The sequence below is a fragment of the Capricornis sumatraensis genome, chromosome 20 (genome assembly GCF_032405125.1).
Source record: "Capricornis sumatraensis isolate serow.1 chromosome 20, serow.2, whole genome shotgun sequence".
Lineage (NCBI taxonomy): Eukaryota > Metazoa > Chordata > Mammalia > Artiodactyla > Bovidae > Capricornis > Capricornis sumatraensis.
This window is the reverse complement of record NC_091088.1, coordinates 60,358,650-60,378,944: the sequence shown is the minus strand read 5'-3', so window position 1 is coordinate 60,378,944 and position 20,295 is coordinate 60,358,650. Positions and strand designations below refer to the sequence as shown.

Here is a 20,295-nt window from a genome sequence, read left to right as displayed (position 1 = left end):
CCTGCCTCTTCCCCTTTGAAGCTTGTGGACAAGGAAATACTTCTGTAACGCATGCGCCGAGTCCAAGCAAAGCGCGTGAAGCAAGCCAGGCAGACTGCGCATGCGTAGTCGCGACTGGGCGTTAGAAAATGGACTCCGTTCTAAGACCCCAGGTATTGCGCATGCGTCCTACGACGGCTTGAAGCCGAAACTCGGAGGCCCAGGGCGCCTTTTTGCACATGCGCAGGAGGCTCAATGACAGTCGAGCGTTGCCTAAAGGTGAGGGAAAGGGTGAAAGATTGCATGGCCGGGGGTGGGCGGCCCTGCAGACTCATGTAGCTTTCCGAGCATATCCTATACTCTTAAGATTCACCTGACGCCTAGACGCCGCAGAGATTGTGTCACCACAGGGCTTCTGGGCCTGCAAAACGCTCCCCCAAAACTCCTGCCTGGGACTCAGGCCAACTGAATAGTGTGGGAGGGGATGGACAGGAGGGCCTACGAGGCGGGTGGATGGGCTTTCCCCGCTGCCTGGGGTAGAAAGGGCCCCTGGAAGTTGGGACGCGGAGGTGGAGGGGGCACCTTTCCCCCAGATGACTTTTGACCTCTTCCCATTTCCCTCGTTTAGGCTGCGGGGAAAGGGTCTAGCCATGCTGCATGTGACCCGAGGGGTCTGGGGATCCAGGGTCCGAGTATGGCCTCTGTTGCCCTCGTTTCTCGGTCACCCCCGGGCCCTGTCATCGCTGGAGGTCAAGATGGGGGAGTACCGCAAGATGTGGAACCCCACGGAGCCCCGCGACTGGGCCCAGCAGTACCGCGAACGGCACATCCCGTTCTCCAAAGAGCAGCTGCTCCGCCTCCTGATACAGGTACCGCCCGTCCCGGGTCCGAGAGCCTGGGGACTACGAATCCCGGCAGGCCTCGCGGCGGTACAGCCCTTCAAGCTATAGAAGAATGCCCCGGCGCCCCCTGGGAATTGTAGTTCCTTTACCCATTATGCGACTTACCTTTTTGTGACTTCCCTGGTGGCTCAGACGGTAAAGCGGCTGTCTACAATGCGGAAAACCCGGGTTCGATCCCTGGGTCGGGAAGATCCCCTGGAGAAGGAAATGGCAATCCACTCCAGTACTGTTGCCTGGAAAATCCCATGGACAGAGGAGCCTGGTAGGCTACAGTCCATGGGGTTGCAAAGAGTCGGACACGACTTGAGTGACTTCACTTCACTTGCCCTTTATAGGACCAGGTGAGCGAGGAGTGAGTTGGAAAGCTGGGGACTGACTGCCAAGATGTAGATGAAGCAGGGATTCCAGACTCTAGCTCGTTCTGGGGGCTTGAACAAGCACTCACACGGGGGGGTGGTTTTACCCTCTACAAAATGGGTATGATCTTCATCCTCATCATTACAGTGACTACTACCTAATAATAAGTATTGTACCAACGAAGCAATAATTATATTACACTGAGCTCTTATATGGCACTGTGCTAAGCATTTTCCATGTATTATTGAATAATGAACAACCCAGTAAGAGGTACCACCATCATTCCCACTTTACAAAGGAGATAACTAAAGCAGGAGAAGGACAGTGACTCATCCAAGGTCATGACTGGTGACTCAGATTTGAACCAAAGTGTACTGACTGTAGAGCAGGGTGGGGATTAGGGTGAGGCAAGTAGATACTTGCTCAACCCTAAGAGCTTAATTAAGTTCTTACCCCACTGTCACCATCATACTTGTGATTATTCTTTATCATCATTCTTTCATTTAATAATTATTACTTGATGGCATCACCAACTCAATGGACATGAGTTTGGGTAAACTCTGGGAGTTGGTGATGGACAGGGAGGCCTGGTGTGCTTTGGTTCATGGGGTCACAGAGTTGGACACAGCTGAGCGACTGAACTGAACTGAAATGCCTCTGTATGGCCTAAGTTCCATATATGTATGTATGAAATGCCTCTGTATGGCCATAGTTCCGTATATGACTTTATCCATTTACAGAAGTATATATACACACACATAAACACACATTTAGATAGATGGACACATGTAATCACATCAAATTGTCACTATCGGTTTTTTCAGAAAGAGGGTATGATCCTCTGTTGCCAGTAAGGAAACAGACTCAGAGAGGGGATAGCATTCACCCAGGGCACTGAGGTAGGAATGCTAAAACTGTGGGTTAATATGTGTACTCTGGACCAGGCCTGGTCTCAAGTCTCAGCTTCTCTTTTATGGACAGTGTGGCCCTCAACAAGTGACTTTCCTAAACCTAGGTGTCCCCTCTGAACAATGAGGATTATAATTCCATCAGCCTTCTTGTGTCCTCTGGAGGATGAGATCATGCCAGCAAACAATTCCTGGCACACAAATAAGCATTGTGTGACTGCTGGCCAGTAAGTATCAGAGTGGTAACTTGAAACCCTAGCTTTTTAAGCCATCTGTTTTTCACTCTTCAGGGCTACCTCAGTTTCTCTCAGTGAAATTGATCAGTCCTCTCCCCCTCCCCACCCCCCCGAAAAAAAAACCCACAAAATTTTAAAGAGCTCAGAACTCTGATTGTCTGTCTGGGTTGCCCAGGAAAGAATTACCCCCCATGAGGAAGGAGAGAGAGACCTAAAGAGATGTTTTGCTTCTCGAGGTAATAGGAGTTCCATTCCACTCCTGCGGAGAAGGCGGCCTTGGAGGAGTTCACAGCCCACGTGGACTTTTGTACCTTGTTCCACTACCATCATGTCCTGACCCAGCTGCAGGTGAGAACCGGGACCCTGTGGCCCTGTTGTCCTTGTTTGCTTATCTGTTCATCCAGCAAAAATTCTCTGAGTGCTTACTTGGAGTCCAGCCCTCCTCTAAGCATCAGGGAGGCAGCACTGAACAGAACAGATGAAGCCATGCCCTTCTGGAGCTGATATTCCAGGTGGGAAGATGATAAATGAATAAATATGAGGGACTGGCCTGGTGGTCCAGTGGTTAAGACTCTGAGCTTCCAATGCAGGAGCTGCGGGTTCGATGTCTAGTCAAGGAACTAAGATCCCACACTCCGTGTTGTTGTTCAGTCACTTGTCTGTGTCTGACTCTTTGCCACCCCGTGGACTGCAGCATGCCAGGCTTCCCTGTCCTTCACTGTCTCCCCAGTGCTCAAACATGCTCAAACGTGCTCAAACTCATGTCCATTGAGTTGGTGATGCCATCCAACCTTCTCATCCTCTGTTGCCCCCTTCTCCTCTTGCCCTCAATCTTTCCCAGCATCGGGGTCTTTTCCAGTGAGTCGGCTCTTCACCACATAGTGTGGCCAAATTGAAAACAAAAAATGTAAAATATGACACCCAGGAGTGGTAAGTGCCATTGAAGGTGGGATAGAAAGCGATGAGAAAAGGGCCTGATTTGGACAGGGTGGTCAAGGAAGGCTTCTCTGAGGAGGTGACAGATAAGCTAATATCTGAGTGAACTGAGGCAGTGAGCTCAATGGCTGTCTGGGGATGGACATTTTAGGTAGAAATGTCCTCTTTTTCAAGAAAAAACATTGAGAAAACGTTCTCTTTTTCAAGAGAAAAGCAATTGCAAAGGCCCTGAGGTGTGGGGGCCTGGAATGTTGGGGGAATGGCAGTGGAACTACTGGCTGGAGGTAAAGAGGGCAGGAGGTGACAGCAGAGAGGGAGTGAGGGGAAATTGTGCCTGGCCTTGTGGGTTGTGCTGGAGATGTGGCTTTTATGTAAGCGAGCTGGGAGCCGCCACAGGAGGATTCAGAGCAGAGGTGGGTCATGAGCTGATTCCGGTGTTAATAGGATTCTTCTGGCTGCTCAGCAGGGAACAGACCATCAGAGGCAGGGAGATATATTCAAGAGTCTATTATGTTTGTCCAGGTAAGAGATAATGGCAGCTCAGACAAGAGTAATAGCAGTGGATGTGGTGAAAAGTGGTCAGACACTGGTAATGGTTGGAAGGCATCAGCATTTGGCTGAGTGGGTGGGGCCTTGAAGGAGAGAAAGAAGTCAGGGGGGCCTCCAGCAGTTCATGCCCACACCTCCTGAAGGATACAGCTGCCACTTACTGAGATGTGGAAAGCAGAGCAGAGACAGGTCTGCAGGGAAGACTGAGAGCTCAGTTTAGACTTAGAAATTTGAGCTGCCTCTTGGACAGCTGGGTAGAGAGATGGACTCAGTGCCCATAGTCTGGAAGTCAAGGAAGAAGACTGGGCTGAGAAACAGTCCGGGGAGGATCTAGACAGTGCACCTTGCATGACCACCAGGGACATGAACTGATCCCTGCGAATGAGTGCTTCAACATTCTTTCCCAGGAGCCCTTCAAGGGCCAGGTCTTCGGAATGTGCAAGGTTTGGACAACTCAGGCCTGCTGAATTAACCCTTTCCTGCCCCTGCCCCCCATAGGTCCGCTCCTTGCTTTGATGAGTAGCAGCTATGGCCCCTCTGCATCAGGATCCTCAACTTCCTGCAGCACCAAGTAGCTGCCAGCAGCCCCATTGGCAGAAGAAGAAACCGAAGCTCCAAGAGGGCCTTGTTGAGCCCAAGATGAGGCAGGTCCCAAGATTTGTGCTCCTGTCTGCTGGCCTCCAAGCTCTTCTCTGGGGCATCTCTGGCCTCTGGAGACAGGATTCTTTTTCTTTAAAAAGTTATTTTTAGTTATTCAAACATTTAACTATATTGAAACATAGAATATGCAGCAAAGACACACATTCTCACCGAGGCAGCATATTTTATTTTATTATTATTTGTTTGTTTGTTTGGGTGCATCGGGTCTTAACTGGCACGTGAGATCTTTCGTTGAGGCACTCTAGTTTTGTCTCATGGGCTTAGTTGCTCTATGGCGTATGGGTTAGTTTCTGAACCAGGGATCAAACCCACATCCCCTGCATTGCAAGGCAGATTCTTAACCACTGAACCACCAGGGAAGTCCTGGGGCAGCAGATTTTAAACGGAGACCCTGAGAGCGTGGGTAGAAGCATCAGAGGTGAGTGAGACACACTGGATTACATTTGCTGATGACCTAAGAACCTTGAGGAAGCAGTTTGGAGCAGGCAAAGAACAAGAAGAGCCCCAGTTCAGACGCCAGCTTTGTCGTTCACTAGGAGTGAGGGCGACCTTGGCAGGTGCCCTCTCTCTAGGCCTCCTTTCCCTTGTGCATTCATTCATTGGATTCACTCAGTGCATGTTTACTGAGCACCTACTGTGTCCTGGAATGGTTCCAGGCCCCTGGCCTCAGTGGTGCACCTGTGTATCTGCCTCATGGCATCACATGCCAGGGAGAGAGACCGACCCTCCACAAGGTAAAGAAGTAAAGTATGTTAGGAAGTGCTAAGTACCACAGAGAAGGTGCCAGATAAAGTACAGCACGCCCAGCTTATTCATTTCCTAATTCTGCCATAGCAAATGAGCATCCATTGGCTGGCTTAAAACAAGAGATCTCTTTGAGAGTTCAGGAGACTGGAAGTCCAAAATCAAAGTGCTGGCAGGGTTAGTTTCTTCTGGAGCCTCAGAGGAAGGGCCCAATCCTATGCTTTTCTCCAAGCTTCCAGCAGTCCGTGGCTTGTGGACACATCACTTTAATCTCTGTCTTCATCTTCATATCACTTTCTTCTCTGTGTGTCCTTTTCTGTCTCTCATAAGGACACTCTCATTGGATTTAGGGCCCACCCTAATCCAGTATGGTCTCACTTTGATACCTTAATTATACCTGCAGATTATACCCTTTTTCCAAATGAGGTCATATTCTGAGGTTCCCAGAGGAATTTTTAGGGGACACTCTTTGACCCTCTAAACCCAGTTAAATTTGAATTTCAGATAAGCTATGAGAAATTTTTCTTTTTAAAGTATAATTATGTCCATGTAAATACAATCCTCAAATACCGCACCGGACATACTTAAACTGAAAAGTTATTTATTGTTGATCTGGAAATCCAACTGAACTTGGTGTCCTGTATTTTATTTTTTGGCTAAATCTGGTAACCGTAATTAAGGAGAAAAAGAAAGGAGAGGTGTTTTTTGCAGTTTTAGGAGGGGCAGTCAGGGGCAGCCTCACTGAGGGGGTGACATTTGAGCCTGAAAGAGGCCAGAGTGAGCCATGTGGAGATCTGTGAGAATGGCAAGTGCAAAGGCCCAGTGGCTGGAGTGTGCATGGTGTGTAGGAGGGGCTAGAGGTGAGTGAGTGTAGGGGCAAAGCTGGAGTGAGTGGAGGGGCCCGCAGCCATATCCTTCAGGGCCCTATGGGACACAGTGAAGCCTTGGCTTTGACTCTGAGTGAGGTGAGAGCCAGGGAAAGGCTCTGAGCGAACAGACGCGAGCTGACTTCTGTTACAATAGGCGCCCTCTAGTGGTTGCCGGGAACAGACTTGGGGGTGAGGATGGGAGCCGGGAGACTGGTGCAGAAGCCGTTACGACCGCCCAGGAGATGAGAAGTGGTCGAATCCTGGATCTGTTTTGAATGGGTGCCATCAGGATTTGCTGATGGGTTGAAGAAAGAGAGGAGTCCAGGATGACCAGAGGCTTTGGGCCTGAGCTCCTGGAAGAATGCACTTCTCTGACATGGAGAAGATGAGGGTGAGGGAGAGCAGGTTTGGGGAGGAGTTTCAGGACCCGCTTTGGGACACAGCGAGCTTGAGAGTGGTCTTGAGAGGAGGGAGGCGAGGGCATTTGGAAGGGCCCTGGAGACGGCTGACTCATCCAGGCAGGAGAAGGCCATGGTGGTGTGGACTGGGCAGGGCTGGTGGGGAGGAGAGAGCCTGGCGGAGTGGCTCTCTGTTTTGGAGGTGGAATCATCGTGATTAATATATCATGTGAGGAAAGGGAACAGCAGGGGTCACCCGCCACATCCAGGTTTCTGGCTGGAAGCCATGGGCGGATGCGAAGTTCCCAGAAGAGAATCTGGTTTGCAGTGGATGTTAGATGAATGCACTTCTCTCTCCTCCAGCTCTGAGATTCCCTCACTCTCAAAGTGCAGCTCAGCCCCGGGAAAGTCATTTCTCAAGGTCATTCCGTGAATTTGAGAGCATGGCCCATGGGACCGGCTCTGTCAGCCTGGCTGGAAGGACTTGGACACTGGCCTTAGTTCTGGGCCCCAGTTCTGTTCTGGGCCAGCACAGGCTGGCCCTCGGAGTTAGTTCACATGAGGACTTGCTGGGCTCGATTCTCTACTACATCACCAGACACCTGGCTCCGTTGTCTCGCAGACCCTGGACTTTCCGTCTCCAAACCTTTGCCCAGGCCATTCCTCCCACTTGGAATGCCCCCTCCCTTCCTTCCACTAACGAAAGGTTCCCCTGACCTTGATGTGTTGTTCCTTAAGGCTGCCTCTCCTGACAGACACACAGAGGGTGGAGTTTAGGGGCTGGTTTTATGGAGGGGTGCTTCCCTCTGGGGATGGTTGGATATTCGGGGACACATTATATGTCACCCTGAAACTCCATCTCTCTGTGAACAAATAGGCAAGCCACCTGGAAGCTCGCTCTTTAAAAAAAATTTTTTTTACATATATATTTATTTGGCTTTGCTGGGTCTTAGTTGCAGCATGCAGGATCTTCCATCTTTGTTGTAACACTCAGGGTCTTTAGTCGTGACACGCAAACTCTTAGTTGTGGCATGTGGGAATCTAGTTCCCCAACCAGGGATCAAACCTGGGCCGCCTGCATTGGGAGCACAGAGTCCTAACCACTAGACCACCAGGGAAGTCCCTAGCTCTTTTTTTTCATTCATTCATTCAGTCAGTCAACAATTTTGGGCGGCAGTGATGGGTGCATAAGATGAGATGGACAAGGCATTACCCAGTTCTGTGGGGACACTGAAGGTCATAGAAAGAATTTGGATTTTATTCCAAATGTTGTGAGAAGCTGCTGGAGGGATAGCGTCTGTTTATAATCTCAATAAGCTCCTCGTGACAGCCACGTGGGGACTGGTTTGGACATGGTGGGAGAGTGGAAACCCGATGCACCTGTTTAGGTGCGAGGCGATGGTGGCTGGGACGAGAAGGCAGCAGTGGGGATGGAAAGGAAGATTGAGTCCAGAACGATTCGGAGAGTCTGCTGAATTTGCTAAAGATCAGATATTGGGGTGATGATAAGAAAGGAATCAAAGATGCCTCCAGGGTTCCTGATCAGAGCATCTGAATGGATCACAGAGCCATTTCCTGAAAGGAGAAGACTGAGGTGGGGAGGAGGAAGAAATGGAGCGTTTTCCTTAGATCGTGTTAGATCTGAGACACCATTAGACATCCAGTTGGAGATGCCAAAGACATAATTGCCTGTGAGAATCTGATGCTCAGGGAAGAGGCCAGGGAAGGTTGGGGGGAACAACTTCGGGAGGGGGCATCCAGGATGGTTATTTTGCTGGAAGATGGGGATAGGAGGATGTGATCTTATGGGCTTGGCATACTGGATTTGAGGCAACCATGACATCCCAAAGAAATGTCAGGTAGAGAGTTTATATTAGTTCCTATAAAGACTTAGCTGTTGTAACAAGCAGACCCTACAAGGCAATGGCTTAAAGGAGGTGGAGGATTCTTCCTCTCCCATTTAACAGCCTTGTGGTAAGTGGGCCACGGTGGTAAGAGGAGCAGTTCTGTTCCTCATGAGATGATGCCAGGACCCAGGTTCCTTCCATGTTGTTGCTCTGCCATCCCCTCAGGGCCCCGTCTTCATCTCGGTGGGCTCAGAACTCGGTTGTAGGCAGGAGAGCGTTCTAAGTTGTCAAGAACAAGGAAAGAGTGGAAGGTGCAGGAGGGGCAAGGAGTATCTATTACTTCTGCTCATATTCTGTGGATGAATTCTGGCCACACCTAGCCTCAAAGGAGGCTGGGAATGGAGTCTATCTGGGCAGCCCCACAGCCGCCGCCTTCTTTACTACTGTGGGGGAAGGGGAAGTACTACTCTACTACTACTAAACATCCCCACAAACTGAAAATGGATATTAGGTCTAGAACTGAGAGGAGAGGGCCAGTTTGGAGATGTGAGTTGGGTAGTTATCTACATGGAGATGGTGTTTAAGGCCATGGGGATGGTGAGGCAACTTATAGTGAGCTTGAGGGGAGAGACAGGAAGAGGGCCCCAAATCCAGCCTTGGGGTAACCCATTATTTAACATATGGGGCCAGGAACATCCTTACAATCCCTCACGTTCTGACCTAGTCCATTTTTCTTCTCTCTGACTCTCTCCTCAGGCCTTGTATGACCCCATCAACCCTGACAGGGAGACTCTTGACCAGCCTTCACTTACAGACCCTCAGCGTCTGTCCAATGAGAAGGAAGTGCTTCAGGCCCTGGAGCCCCTGCTGGCCCAGGCCAACTTCTCCCCACTCACGGAGGACACCCTGGCCTACGCTCTGGTGGTCCATCACCCTCAGGATGAGGTCCAGGTGCTTGTCTTCCAGCTAACAACCCAAACTCCCAGGAGACCTTGGGCAGGGGTGGAGCCTTTGGGAAGCAGAGGCTGCTGGGAGCTGTAGTCCTGAACACTAGCCCATGTGGCACCTTTGGTGAAATAGAAAAAGGTGCCTCTTCTCAGGTAACTTCACTGCCATCTGTTGGAAAAGCATCATAAGATACAGGTCTTCTTAGAACTAGAGACTCTTATAACCATCTGCCTGCAGACTATTAAGAGAGCTGTCCTTTGGTGTGGGGGGCGGGGATTGGCTCCAGTGCCTTTGAGGATATGGAAATCCTCAGATGCTGAAGTCTCTTATATGGAATGGCATAGTATTTGCATATAACTTATGCATATCCTCCTGCATACTTTAAGTCATCTCTGATTATTTGTAATACCTAATACAATGTAAATGCTGTTTAAAAGAGTTGGTGATACACAGAAGATTCCAGCTTTGCTTTCTGGAATTAAAATTTTTTTCAGTCCTATAGTTGGTTGAATCAACAGATGTGAAACCTGCAGTTATGGAGGGCTGACTATAATAAATAATACAAAATACTCACCCTTTAAGTCAACAAAATATGGGAATTCTTTGGCGGTTCAGTGGTGAGGACTCAGCACTTTGACTGCTGGGGCCTGGGTTCAATCCCTGGTCGGGAAACTAAGATCCTATAAGCCGCATGGCACAGCCAAAAGAAAAAGTCAACAAAATACTAATAATCAAAATACTAAATACTGTAGTATTATAATCAAAATACTAAAATGACCGCATTTTGGTGATTTTTAAGATGTGCTTTTTTCTAAAGTCAGACTTCACCAATTTCGTCTCTGAAATTGGATTGTGCCTTAGAAGCAGTAGTGTGGCATGGTTTTAAAAGTGAAAGTGAAATGTCACTCAGTTGTGTCCGACTCTTTGCGACCCCATGGACTGTACAGTCCATGGAATTCTCCAGGCCACAGTACTGGAGTGGGTACCCTTTTCCTTCTCCAGGGGATCTTCCCAACCCAGGGACTGAACCCAGGTCTCCCGCAGTACAGGCGGATTCTTTACCAGCTGAACCACCAGGGAAGCCTAAGAATGCTGGAGTGGGTAGCCTATCCCTTCTCTAGCAGATCTTCCCAACCCAGGAATCGAACTGGGGTCTCCTGCATTGCAGGCAGATTCTTTACCAACTGAGCTATCAGGGAAGCCCCTGTTGCATAGTTTAATTGACAATATATTTTCCCTTTTAGTTGCTTCATAAAATGATTGAGTACCTTAAAATCGGTGACATTATAGATGCTAGGAAATATGGTCATAAAGATGACTATGATGTGGACAGTGCCATCTTGGATGGTGTGTCCTTGTGCAGTGTACAACATGAACAACCATACATGGCTGTCTGCCTGCACACTGGATGATGATGAGTCTGGGCAGTGGATGGGGAGGCAGAGGATCACTGAGGGTAAGGCATGTAATTCTAGTATCCTGCATTCACACCGTGGCTTATGCTCAGCTGCTTTGCTTCCTTCTCCCTCCCTTTGGCAGGTGACAATAAATTTGGACCAGTATATCTACATGCATTTCTGGGCCTTGGGCCAGCGAGTTGGGAAGATGCCCCGTAAGTCCAGCGTGGGCTCCAAGCGTTTCTTCTTCAAATCGCCCCCTGCAGAGAGGTGAGGCGGCCCCTGTTCCCCAGCTGCAGCAAGAGGGAGCAAGGTTAGAGTCGAGAGGGGACCGACAGGTCAGTGTCTGGATTTGGGTGTCTGGGACCTGGGTGGGAAGTCAAGAAAGGAGAAAGGGTCAATGAAATACTGCCTCTTCTTCCCAAGGAGAAATAAGAACTGTAATTCTTAGGGGAAGAGAAGGGCTAGGGACATTTCTCTCCATTCTCCAAATGAGGAAAACTGAGGCTCAGAGAGGGAAGGCCACATTCTGAAAAAGTGGTACCATCAGGTTTCTGAAGAACATTATGTTTTTAACACATAGTTAAATACAGGTATTGTTAGGGGAGCCATATCATCTCATAGTTGGCCAGAGGGCCTGTCAGTCACCCAGTCTGTCTGGAAATCAGACTATCAAATATGGTTACGAATTCAAAGACAAAAACCAAAGACAAAAAGCCTGTCATATCCCTTAAACCAGTAATTCCACTTCCAGGAATCTATTCCAAGGAGATATTTATACTTGCAGACTGTCTGATTAATTATTTTAATTATCTGTCTCTCATGCTGGACTATAAGCTCCACAAAGGCAGTGACTGACTCATTTTGTTGTCTCTCCAGAACTAAATAGCACTCCTTGGCACCTAGCAGATACCCTGAAATATATATAGAATTTGGGTTTGAACCTTAACTAAAGAATTTTTATTCAGCTCTCATTTATCAAGTCCATAAAATCAGAAGCAACCTATGTGTCCAATAATAGGGGATTGCATCATGTTAGTGATCCCCTCTAGTTGGACACTTAGCTTCCATCTGACTTTCCTACCACCATTTTTAAGTAGCTTTTAAACTGATGGTGTGACTTCAGAGCCAGAGAGAATGTCCTAGGGTTGGAGGGGGACTCCTGGGGGCTGTTCTGACTGTCCTCGCCCCTCCATCTCTGGCCATCAGGAGATACTTTAAGCGGGTGATACTAGCAGCCCGAACGAAGAATGGGCACTTAGTGCTGAAGAGCTTCAAGGATACGCCATTGGAGGGCCTGGAGCAGCTGCTGCCTGAGCTGAAGGTGCGCACGTCCACCCTGCAGCGTGCCATCCTCAACGTCACACTGGTTGTCTCGGGTGTAGTGTTCTTCGTCAACGTGGGCATGGTGGTGCTCTCTGACCTCAAGATGGCCACCTCCCTGTTGCTGCTGCTCTTCGCTGCTTTCATGGGCCTGCGGGCCGCCAAGGTACGTGACCCCCCACCAAGCCTGCCCTTTGATGGTCAGCTAGAAGGTCAGGCCACCCTGTCAGTTTGTTTCTCTTTTTTTGTGGATTATTCCTGCTTTGGGTTGGGCTTTCTTTCCCTTCCTTATTCACTCAACACAACCTTGGTAGGGTTTCTCAGTCTCCCTGAGCCTCAGTTTTCTCATCTGGAAAATGGGCTTAATAAATAGCTAGACCCTCCTAGGAGGGCTGCTGTGAGGAAGAGATGAGTGACTCTGTAATGAGCGCTGGGTGCAGGGCTGGCCCACGGCTAGTGTGACACAAGCGTTCACAGCCACTCACTGGGCACTTGGTGATGTGAAGGGTGTGTTTTAGAACAAGACTGCCTGGGTTTGAATCCAGTTGTACCGTCTTCTAGCTGTGTGGCCTATTCTTTTAGCTTTGGGGTATGTGTGTGTGTGTGTGTGTGTGTGTGTGAGAGAGAGAGAGAGAGAGAGAGAGAGAGATCCATGGCATGTGGGATCTCCGTTCCCCAGGCAAGGATTGAACCCATGCTCCCTGCAGTGGAAGTGCGGAGTCTTAACCGCTGGAGTGCCAGGGAAGTCCTAAGCTATGTAACCTTGAACAAGCTGCTTAAACCTCTCTGTGCATCTCAAAGGCAGAGATGACAGTGGCTTGCTGTGGTGATTAAATGCATTAATACGCTGAACATGGAAAAGAGAGTCTGGCCCACAGTCCAGAAGGTGTTATATGAGAGTTCACCATCACCTTGATTTTTATTATTACTGGCTGGGCTCTTGTCCCCCGAGTCTGGGCTTGCCCACCCCCAAACTCGGGGACCAGGGCCTGTGTTGTGAGCAAGCGCCTTTCCTGATTCTGCTACATGTGAGCGCAGGGCTGCCCCATCCAGTTGTGCAGGTCGTTCCTCACCCAAGGGTTCACGGCCGAAGGGACAGATAGGGGCTGGAATCCAACTTGTGCTTTGCTTGCTGAACCTCGAGCTCTGCCTTGAGGCGGCTGCCTTTTTCTGAGTCTCCCCGGGGTTGGCACCGGCCCCAAGAGTGCGAACTGGCGCGAGTTGTCCATTGTACCTGATCATTTACTTGCTGGTTCATTGATTTTCAAGCTGTTTTCAGCCATCCCAACGGGCTCTTAGGAAGCCTGGTAATAAATCCCACAGATAATAACCAGGCTGCGCTGGCTAAGCAGGGAGCATTTCCTGCCGAGGACCAGGGGTCGGGTGTCATTTGAGGGAAGCTCTGAAAGGCGGGGATTGAGCCTGCTGGAGAAGGGGCACGGTGAGCATAGCCTGGGGAATCTCATAGGGATGGAATCTGGCCTGCAGGATGGAGAAGCAAGGCCCCAGAGGGGTGGCGAGGGCCTTGAATGCCAAGGCAGGGGCTCTGGGCTTCGTCCTCAGGGCAGAGGGGAGCCACGGAAGGGCTGTAAGCAGAGAGGGAATGTGGCAACCACAGACGGGCGGAGGGGCAGGGGGAAGAGGGTGTTGAGCTGCTCTGGGGAGGACATGCACATTTTCAGCTGAGGGAGGACCATTGTCCCACCTCGCAGTGGCCCTTGGGGATGGAGAACTCTTGAGTCTCTTGGGCTCTGACACTCAGTTTGAAGCCCAGTTCACCTGTTCATTTACTGATCCCTTTTAGACATTTTTCCATGCCCCAGGCTGAGCCTCCTTAAGTTCATTCTGTATTTATTTGGCTTGTTGGATCTCTGTTCTCCAACCCACGGACTGAACCCAGGCCATGGCACCAAAGGCGCCAAATCCTAATTTCTAGACTACCAGGGACTCCCTCTGTGCCTTAAATGCAGGCCTCCCTGGCCTCTGTCCAGCTGCCCACAGAGCATCCATCTTCCCCTGAAACCCCCTTCTCCTCCCCAGCTCCGTATCTCCCCTTCTGATCAGACACCTGGGAGGCTGATTTTACAGCAGGATACACGGCCCTCTTCCTACCTCTCGCCCAGAGAGCTCATCCACTTCCATGGTTTCCACAAGCCGCTCCCCCGCACCTCCTAGATCCAGGAGCTCCGCACTCAAGTCTGGAACAGCCAGGTGGAGGACAGTGTCTCTCCTGCCTGCTCCTCCTCCTGGTTCTCCATCTGTGAACAGCCCCGTTGTCCCCAGATCACTGTCTAGACCCCTGGAAATTACCCTGCCCCTGCCCCCCAACCTGTCAGTCCTCAGCCCATCCTTCCTGCCCCCATGGCGCTCTGCTCCCCAGGCTCTCTGTGCCCACCTCCTGTCCTCTGGCTCGGCTCCAGCTCAGATCCTCTTCCTAGCCTTCCCCCACCCAGTGATCCCCTCCAGCCCATCCCCGATGGCCACTGAGCTGCCCTGCTCCTCCCTTGCTCACAACCTGGCATCAGAGGTGGGGCTTCCTCGGCCTCATCTGACACAATTCTCAGTTTCAGCTCCACCAAAATATACTTGTGGCTCCCCCCACTGCTACTTCTCTCCCCTTCTCTCCCTTTGCATGTGCTGTTCCTTCTGAAACATACTCTCCCCTGGAGGAGGCCACCGCGGCCCACTCCAGTATTCTTGCCTGGAGAATCCCCATGGACAAAGGAGCCTGGTGGGTACAGTTCATGGGGTCGCAAAGAGTCGGACACGACTGAAGCGACTTAGCATGCACGCATGCATCCTTTTGCTAGGCTGACCAACCCCTCCTCACCGTCATCTCAGAGGCTCCAGAAAGCCCTCCCAGACTTCCTGGGCTGAAGGGGCTCCTGACATGTCCTGGTTCCCTGGGGAGGCCTGCGGGGCAGCCTGAGAAGGGTTGTTGAGCTGGCAGCCCAGAGATGCCTCAGGGCTGGTCCTGCCCTGGCGGGGAGAGGCGTGGGGCCCATGGACAGACAGCCACATGCCTGACTGAGGCAGCAGTGGGCCCTGTAGGGACCCAGGGATGCAGCTGCTTGTCTGTGAAAAGTGATGTCTATCCTGAACCTTGACGATAAGACAGTGAGTGTTTTTCAAGAAAAGACTGGAAGCCACTTGGCCTGTCCCAAGGCCCAGAAGCCCACGAGAGCAGGGTGCGCTCAGGGCAACTGTCAGGGTAGACTGGGCTCATTTAATATGGGCTGCATTCATGGGAGAGGAGCAGGATATTGAGTGGGAGAAATCCCTGGGGCCAGGCCACAGAGTTTGGAGTCTCTGAAGGCATTAGGGGGCTATGTGAGAGTGTGAGCAGGGGAGGGGCAGGCTCAACTCTGGGGCTTTGCAGAGAAGGGAGTAGGGGAGACAGACCCGGGAGGAGGCTGGGTGATGCATTAGGTGGGTTGGATGGGAGGGGACAGGGCAGAGAGAGTCAAGGCAGGAGGATGGGGCCAGAGAGTGACAGGCTGGGAAGGAGGGGGCAGGATGGTGCCAGGGGTCTGATCTGTGATGGTGTAGATGGTGGGGCCACCCCAGATACGGACCCCAGGGGAGGAGGAAGGAGGGACTGAGGAGTTGGGTAAGGAGAGACACTGCTCAGCGTGGGCCTTGGCAAGTGTTGGAGGGATATTTAGCTTGCCAGTGGTGAGCCCTCTCCAGGGAGAGGTCTGGCCTCACGTGTCTGCCTCGGAATGGCATGACCTGCTCACTTAACCTGCAAGAATTCCACTCCATAAGCCTGGCAGAAACAGGCACACAACCCAATGTATTTTTCATAACAGTTGTGAATGCATCCAATTCCTGCATCTTGCCTCCAACCAAAGAAATTGGCGATTCGTTCCAATGCAGGGACATAAACTGACTGTGCTGGCCTTGTAAGAAGAGAGTGCAGTTCACACAGAGCGTGTCATTGGGACCGTGCAGGCCATTTCAGTGATTTTCCAGGGCTGTGTTCATTTCAGAGGCATTTCACCGTAGGTCTCCACGTAGGGTGGGCAACACTCTTTGGGCAGAAGATACTTCAGTAACTAATCTTTAAGTACTTGTGACCGGCCAGCTTCTGTGGCATGTTTTATTAACTTCTGGTGCCCCTTCTGTCATTTGCCTTGGCTCACAGAGAGGGCTACCCGAAGACTTAGGTCTTGGCCACAGCCTCACAGCTGGAGGGGCAGAGATAGGACTGGCATCCAGGCCTGCAGGCCGCAGGACCCAGCAGCCCCGAACTCACTTGGTGGATGAAAGGACAAATTTGGGTGGATGAATCTGAGTTCGAGTCCCAGAGGGCACTGGTGGGCTCTCATCTCCCTCTTCAGGGACAACAGGAATGAGGAAAGGGGTCCAGGCAGGAGGGATGGAGGGTGGGGAAGGGGTAGCCAGTAGACAGTTGGGCCCCAGACCCGCCTCTCCCTCCCTTCTTTCCGGAAATGGCTCAAGTATTTGTCGTCCGGCTTCCCTCGTGGCTCAGCAGTAAAGAATCCACCTGCCAATGCAGGGGACTTGGGTTCAGTCCCTGGGTTGGGAAGATCCCCTGGAGAAGGAAATGGCAACCCACTCCAGTATTCTTGCCTGGGAAATCCCACGGACAGAGGAGCCTGGCAGGGGGTCACAAAGAGTCGGACAGGACTTAACAACTAAACAGCAACACTGCTCTTTACAATATTTAAGACCTTTCAAAAAATTATTTCAAACAAATGCACAGATGGAATAGTATGATAAGCTCCTCTGTTGTCAGCACCCAGCGTCAACAATTAGTAAAATCAGGTTTCACCTAAAGACACTCCCTCCCCTGCCCACCACCATTGGATTATTTTGAAGCAAATTCTACACATCATCTGGAAATACTTCAGTGTGTGTCTAGATGATAAGGACTTCAAAAAAAAATTGTAATGAAAAGTGCCCAGGCTAAAACTCTTGTCTGTGAATCCTCGAACACATCCACTGTGACGTGGCTCAGATAAGCAACCCGGGCAGCGGCCTCCTAGGCACTGGGGCGAGAGCGTGTGTATTAAGCGTAAAAATACCTGAGCCGGAGAGGGACGAGGAGGTCCCGGGAGCCCTTGGGAAGGGCCGTACCAGCCTGAATGACCTAGGGGTGTGCGTATGGGTGGGGTTGTATATGGGTGCGTATGTGATTGGGTGGGGTGTGTGTATGGGCGGGGCGTGGAGTCCCAGCAGGCCCCGCCCCTCCCGGATTTTGTCCTGCGTGCAGATGTTCGGTCATCGGCGCAGCGCGCAGGCGCTGGAGCTGGCGCACATGCTCTACTACCGCAGCACGTCCAACAACGCAGAGCTGCTCAGCGCCCTGGTCCTGCGCGCACAGGACGAGCACACCAAAGAGGCGCTGCTTGCGCACAGCTTCCTGGCCCGGCGGCCCGGTGGGGCAAAGGGCCCGCCGGAAGGTAGGCCCGCAGGGGCCAGGAGGCCCCACCCCTTTGCAGCCCCTCTCTTGCTAGGTCCCGCCCGGTCTCTTGCGGCCCTTTTCCCCATAGGCCCCGCCCCTTCCTAATTGCTGGGCGCAGATGTGACCCTACCTGGAACAAACTCCACCCTGCCACTACGGAGTCGAGAGTCCCCTTAGTCCCAGATGGCCTTGCCCCAGTGAGACTCCATCCCCACGATGCCCGCCGCCCAAGCCCGGCTCGCGCTGGTGAACCGGATTCAACAGTCGGGACCCCTGACCCAGTTTCCGTCTCGGTGGGCCTGCTCCTGGGATGACCTCAACCTCAACCTCGATAGGAGTCTTGGATCAGACTCCTGTCGTGGTATTCTCCCGGCTCCCCGTCCGCTGCTTTCTATATACCAACCCATATACTCCCTTACTAGAGAGCCCAGGTGGCTCCTCCCTGAACAAGAGTCCCTGGCTGGTCCCCAGATGAGAGCCCCAACGTTGAGCCTCCTAGGTTCTGTCCCACTCCGCTAGGCTTCTGCCAAACCCAGACCCCTCTTATTCCTTGGCCTGCACCCTCCCCGCTGCCCACTCTTAGTCCTTCAGGTTGGTCTGACCTCACAACACCTGCCTCTCCCCCAGCAGAGACCTCCCAGTGGCTCCAGTCAGAGGTGGAGAACTGGCTTCTAGCCCAGTCAGGCTGTGACGTGGCCTTCAACGGAAAGAGGGCCCTGGCCCACCTGCAAGCCCTGGCCCCCACCGTCGGGATGTACCCGCCCCCGGGCCTCCCCAAACTAGACCTGTTGGCTACTATCTCTTCCCCCAGGTCCGCACCTAGCGAAGACAACTCCTTAGAGAAACCTCTCGGTGCAGCCCAACCCAGTAACCTGGTTGGGAACTAAGCGCCGCCTCCTCCTTGACAAGCTGTCAATCATGGCTAAGATGCTTCGCCACTCCCCAACTTCCAATTTCTCGCTACCACTTCCGTTATGCTGTTTTCTTAAACAAAACCGCCCACTGAGGCAGCCCTCCGTTGCCAGGCGCCCCTCTTCCGATGAACAGCCAATCAAAGCTTTTTGGCTTTGCTTCTGGTCCATCTCTTACTCCCTTCATCATAAACTTCTAAACATAGTTTGGCTGAGGAGGGAGGGCCAGCCAATCCCAGCCGTGCAACGCTACACACCACCAGGCCCAGTTGTTAAACTGTGCCCTCCGGAGGCCATATATCACTGTCTGTTTAGCCCGTACCGGGCAAAATGCCCATCATGTTCACCGAGGCGGAGCTCCAGCCTGCAGCCAATGAGAACCTTTTAGTCCGCTCCTCTGGCAAACTGCCAGTGAGACAGCTGCCGGGCACTACCAACCTTGGGCAGCCAGTTGTCCCTGCAGAGAAGCAACCAATCAGAATTTCTGAAGGAGACCTGTTCTTTCTATCAATTGCCGCTACTTATAAGGCAGGCCATTTGGTCAACTGCCCATCAGCTTGTCCAGGCTGAAGGGGTCGGGAGCTTTGTGCCCCGCAGAAAGCTGTGGGCCAGGAGGAACCAGAAACCAAGGCTCACTTCCACTCAGGCCCCAACAACAAAACTCAGGTGCCTTCGCTGCCCAGGCCCCTCACCCTTTCTACAGAAACTACCTCTGCCTGGATCTTGCCTCCACCAGTGCCCTGTGCAATATTTATTGGTCTATCAATTTCTCCCCTGTCCTTTCTCCCAAAGGAATAAATCATGTTTCATAAATCTGGATGAGTCAGAGAGCTGCAGGGGTTGAAAAGAAGGAAGGTTTCGGAATCCTGAAAAGAAGACACTCTGGGTCTTGGGGGAATGCATTTGGGTGGGTCCTCAGCTTCCCTAGGGCTTCCTTTGTGACTCAGCTGGTAAAGAATCCGCCTGCCGTGTGGAAGACCTGGGTTTGATCCCTGGGTTGGGAAGATCCCCTGGAGAAGGGAAAGGCTACCCACTCCAGTATTCTAGCCTGGAGAATTTCATGGGCTGTACAATGGGGGTCGAAAAGAGTCAGACACGCCTGAGTGACTTTCACTTTTCCAGCTTCCCTGGTGACTCAGACCATAAAGAATCTGCCTGCAATGCAGGAGACCTGGGTTTGATCCCTGGGTCGGGAAGATCTGGAGAAAGGGAATGGCTACCCACCCCAGTATTCTTGCCTGGAGAATTCCATGGGCAGAGGAGCCTGGCGGGTTACAGTCCATGGGGTCACAGAGTCGTAACGTATACACCTGAGCTACGAGCATGCACACACTGGCAAAGAAAGCTGTAGTTCTGGAGAGACACTGGGGTTGTTGCTGAAATAGGCTGCGTCACAGAAGAGGATCTTAGGGAGGACCTGACTCCCTAAAACACTGGATTGTTCACTGCACAAAGCGGATTGTTCACTGCACAAAGACACACGGCCTAGGGGTGGGTTGGTCTAAAACCCGGCCTCTCCCCTTCTCACAAGCGTCCTGATGTGAGGTTGAGCCTGGAGAAGGGGAGGGAGGAGGCATCTCATCTAGTTTGTACTAAGGTGTCATGTGGACTAGAGGCAACATTTGCAGAGGATGGGGGAAGAAGAGGGGCTGGGTTTCAAGAGGGAAATGGAAAAGTATCCTCCCAGAGGAAGTGTCCTAGGGAGAAAAAAAAAAGGCCACTGTTAGACCAGTGAGGGTTCTTGGCCTTCTTAATCAATTGAAATTGATAAAAGAGGCCAGACAAGGAGTTCAGGCAAGGCTTTACTGGGGCTCCTGCTATAGCGGGAAGGGAGGGAGAACGACTTCCCTTAAGGAGAGGTGAGCTGGTCGCTTCTATGGGGTGAGGGTTATGGGTGTTT

General features: G+C 51.6%; 1 protein-coding gene and 1 non-coding gene across 3 annotated transcripts; one reads left to right on the top strand and one right to left on the bottom strand.

The window, feature by feature from the left end:
* Positions 1–238: 238 nt before the first annotated feature.
* TMEM143 (transmembrane protein 143) lies at positions 239–19,152 on the top strand. Of its 2 annotated transcripts, XM_068992622.1 has the most exons (8): positions 239–258; positions 608–848; positions 2,626–2,730; positions 9,142–9,336; positions 10,873–11,000; positions 11,940–12,219; positions 17,293–17,482; positions 18,112–19,152. In XM_068992622.1, exons 2-8 carry the CDS (start codon positions 630–632, stop codon positions 18,369–18,371), a joined length of 1,377 nt encoding a protein of 458 aa, XP_068848723.1. In that variant the 5' UTR covers positions 239–258; positions 608–629; the 3' UTR covers positions 18,372–19,152. The 2 variants fall into 2 exon arrangements, with proteins under 2 accessions (XP_068848723.1, XP_068848724.1); XM_068992623.1 differs by lacking the exon at positions 239–258 and having other exon boundaries at positions 612–848; positions 18,115–19,152.
* Positions 7,584–7,656, bottom strand: TRNAG-CCC (transfer RNA glycine (anticodon CCC)). Its single transcript has one exon. It is a non-coding gene; the product is annotated as a tRNA-Gly (tRNA).
* Positions 19,153–20,295: the final 1,143 nt, after the last annotated feature.

What these genes read in the sequence shown, in the direction of transcription:
- TMEM143 (XM_068992622.1), top strand. Translation starts at nt 630, where the DNA reads ATGCTGCATGTGACCCGAGGGGTCTGGGGATCCAGGGTCCGAGTATGG. An exon ending in ACCCTCAGGATGAGGTCCAG is followed by an intron (nt 9,337 to 10,872) that starts GTGCTTGTCTTC and finishes TCCCTTTGGCAG; the next exon opens with GTGACAATAAATTTGGACCA. An exon ending in GGCAAAGGGCCCGCCGGAAG is followed by an intron (nt 17,483 to 18,111) that starts GTAGGCCCGCAG and finishes CCTCTCCCCCAG; the next exon opens with CAGAGACCTCCCAGTGGCTC.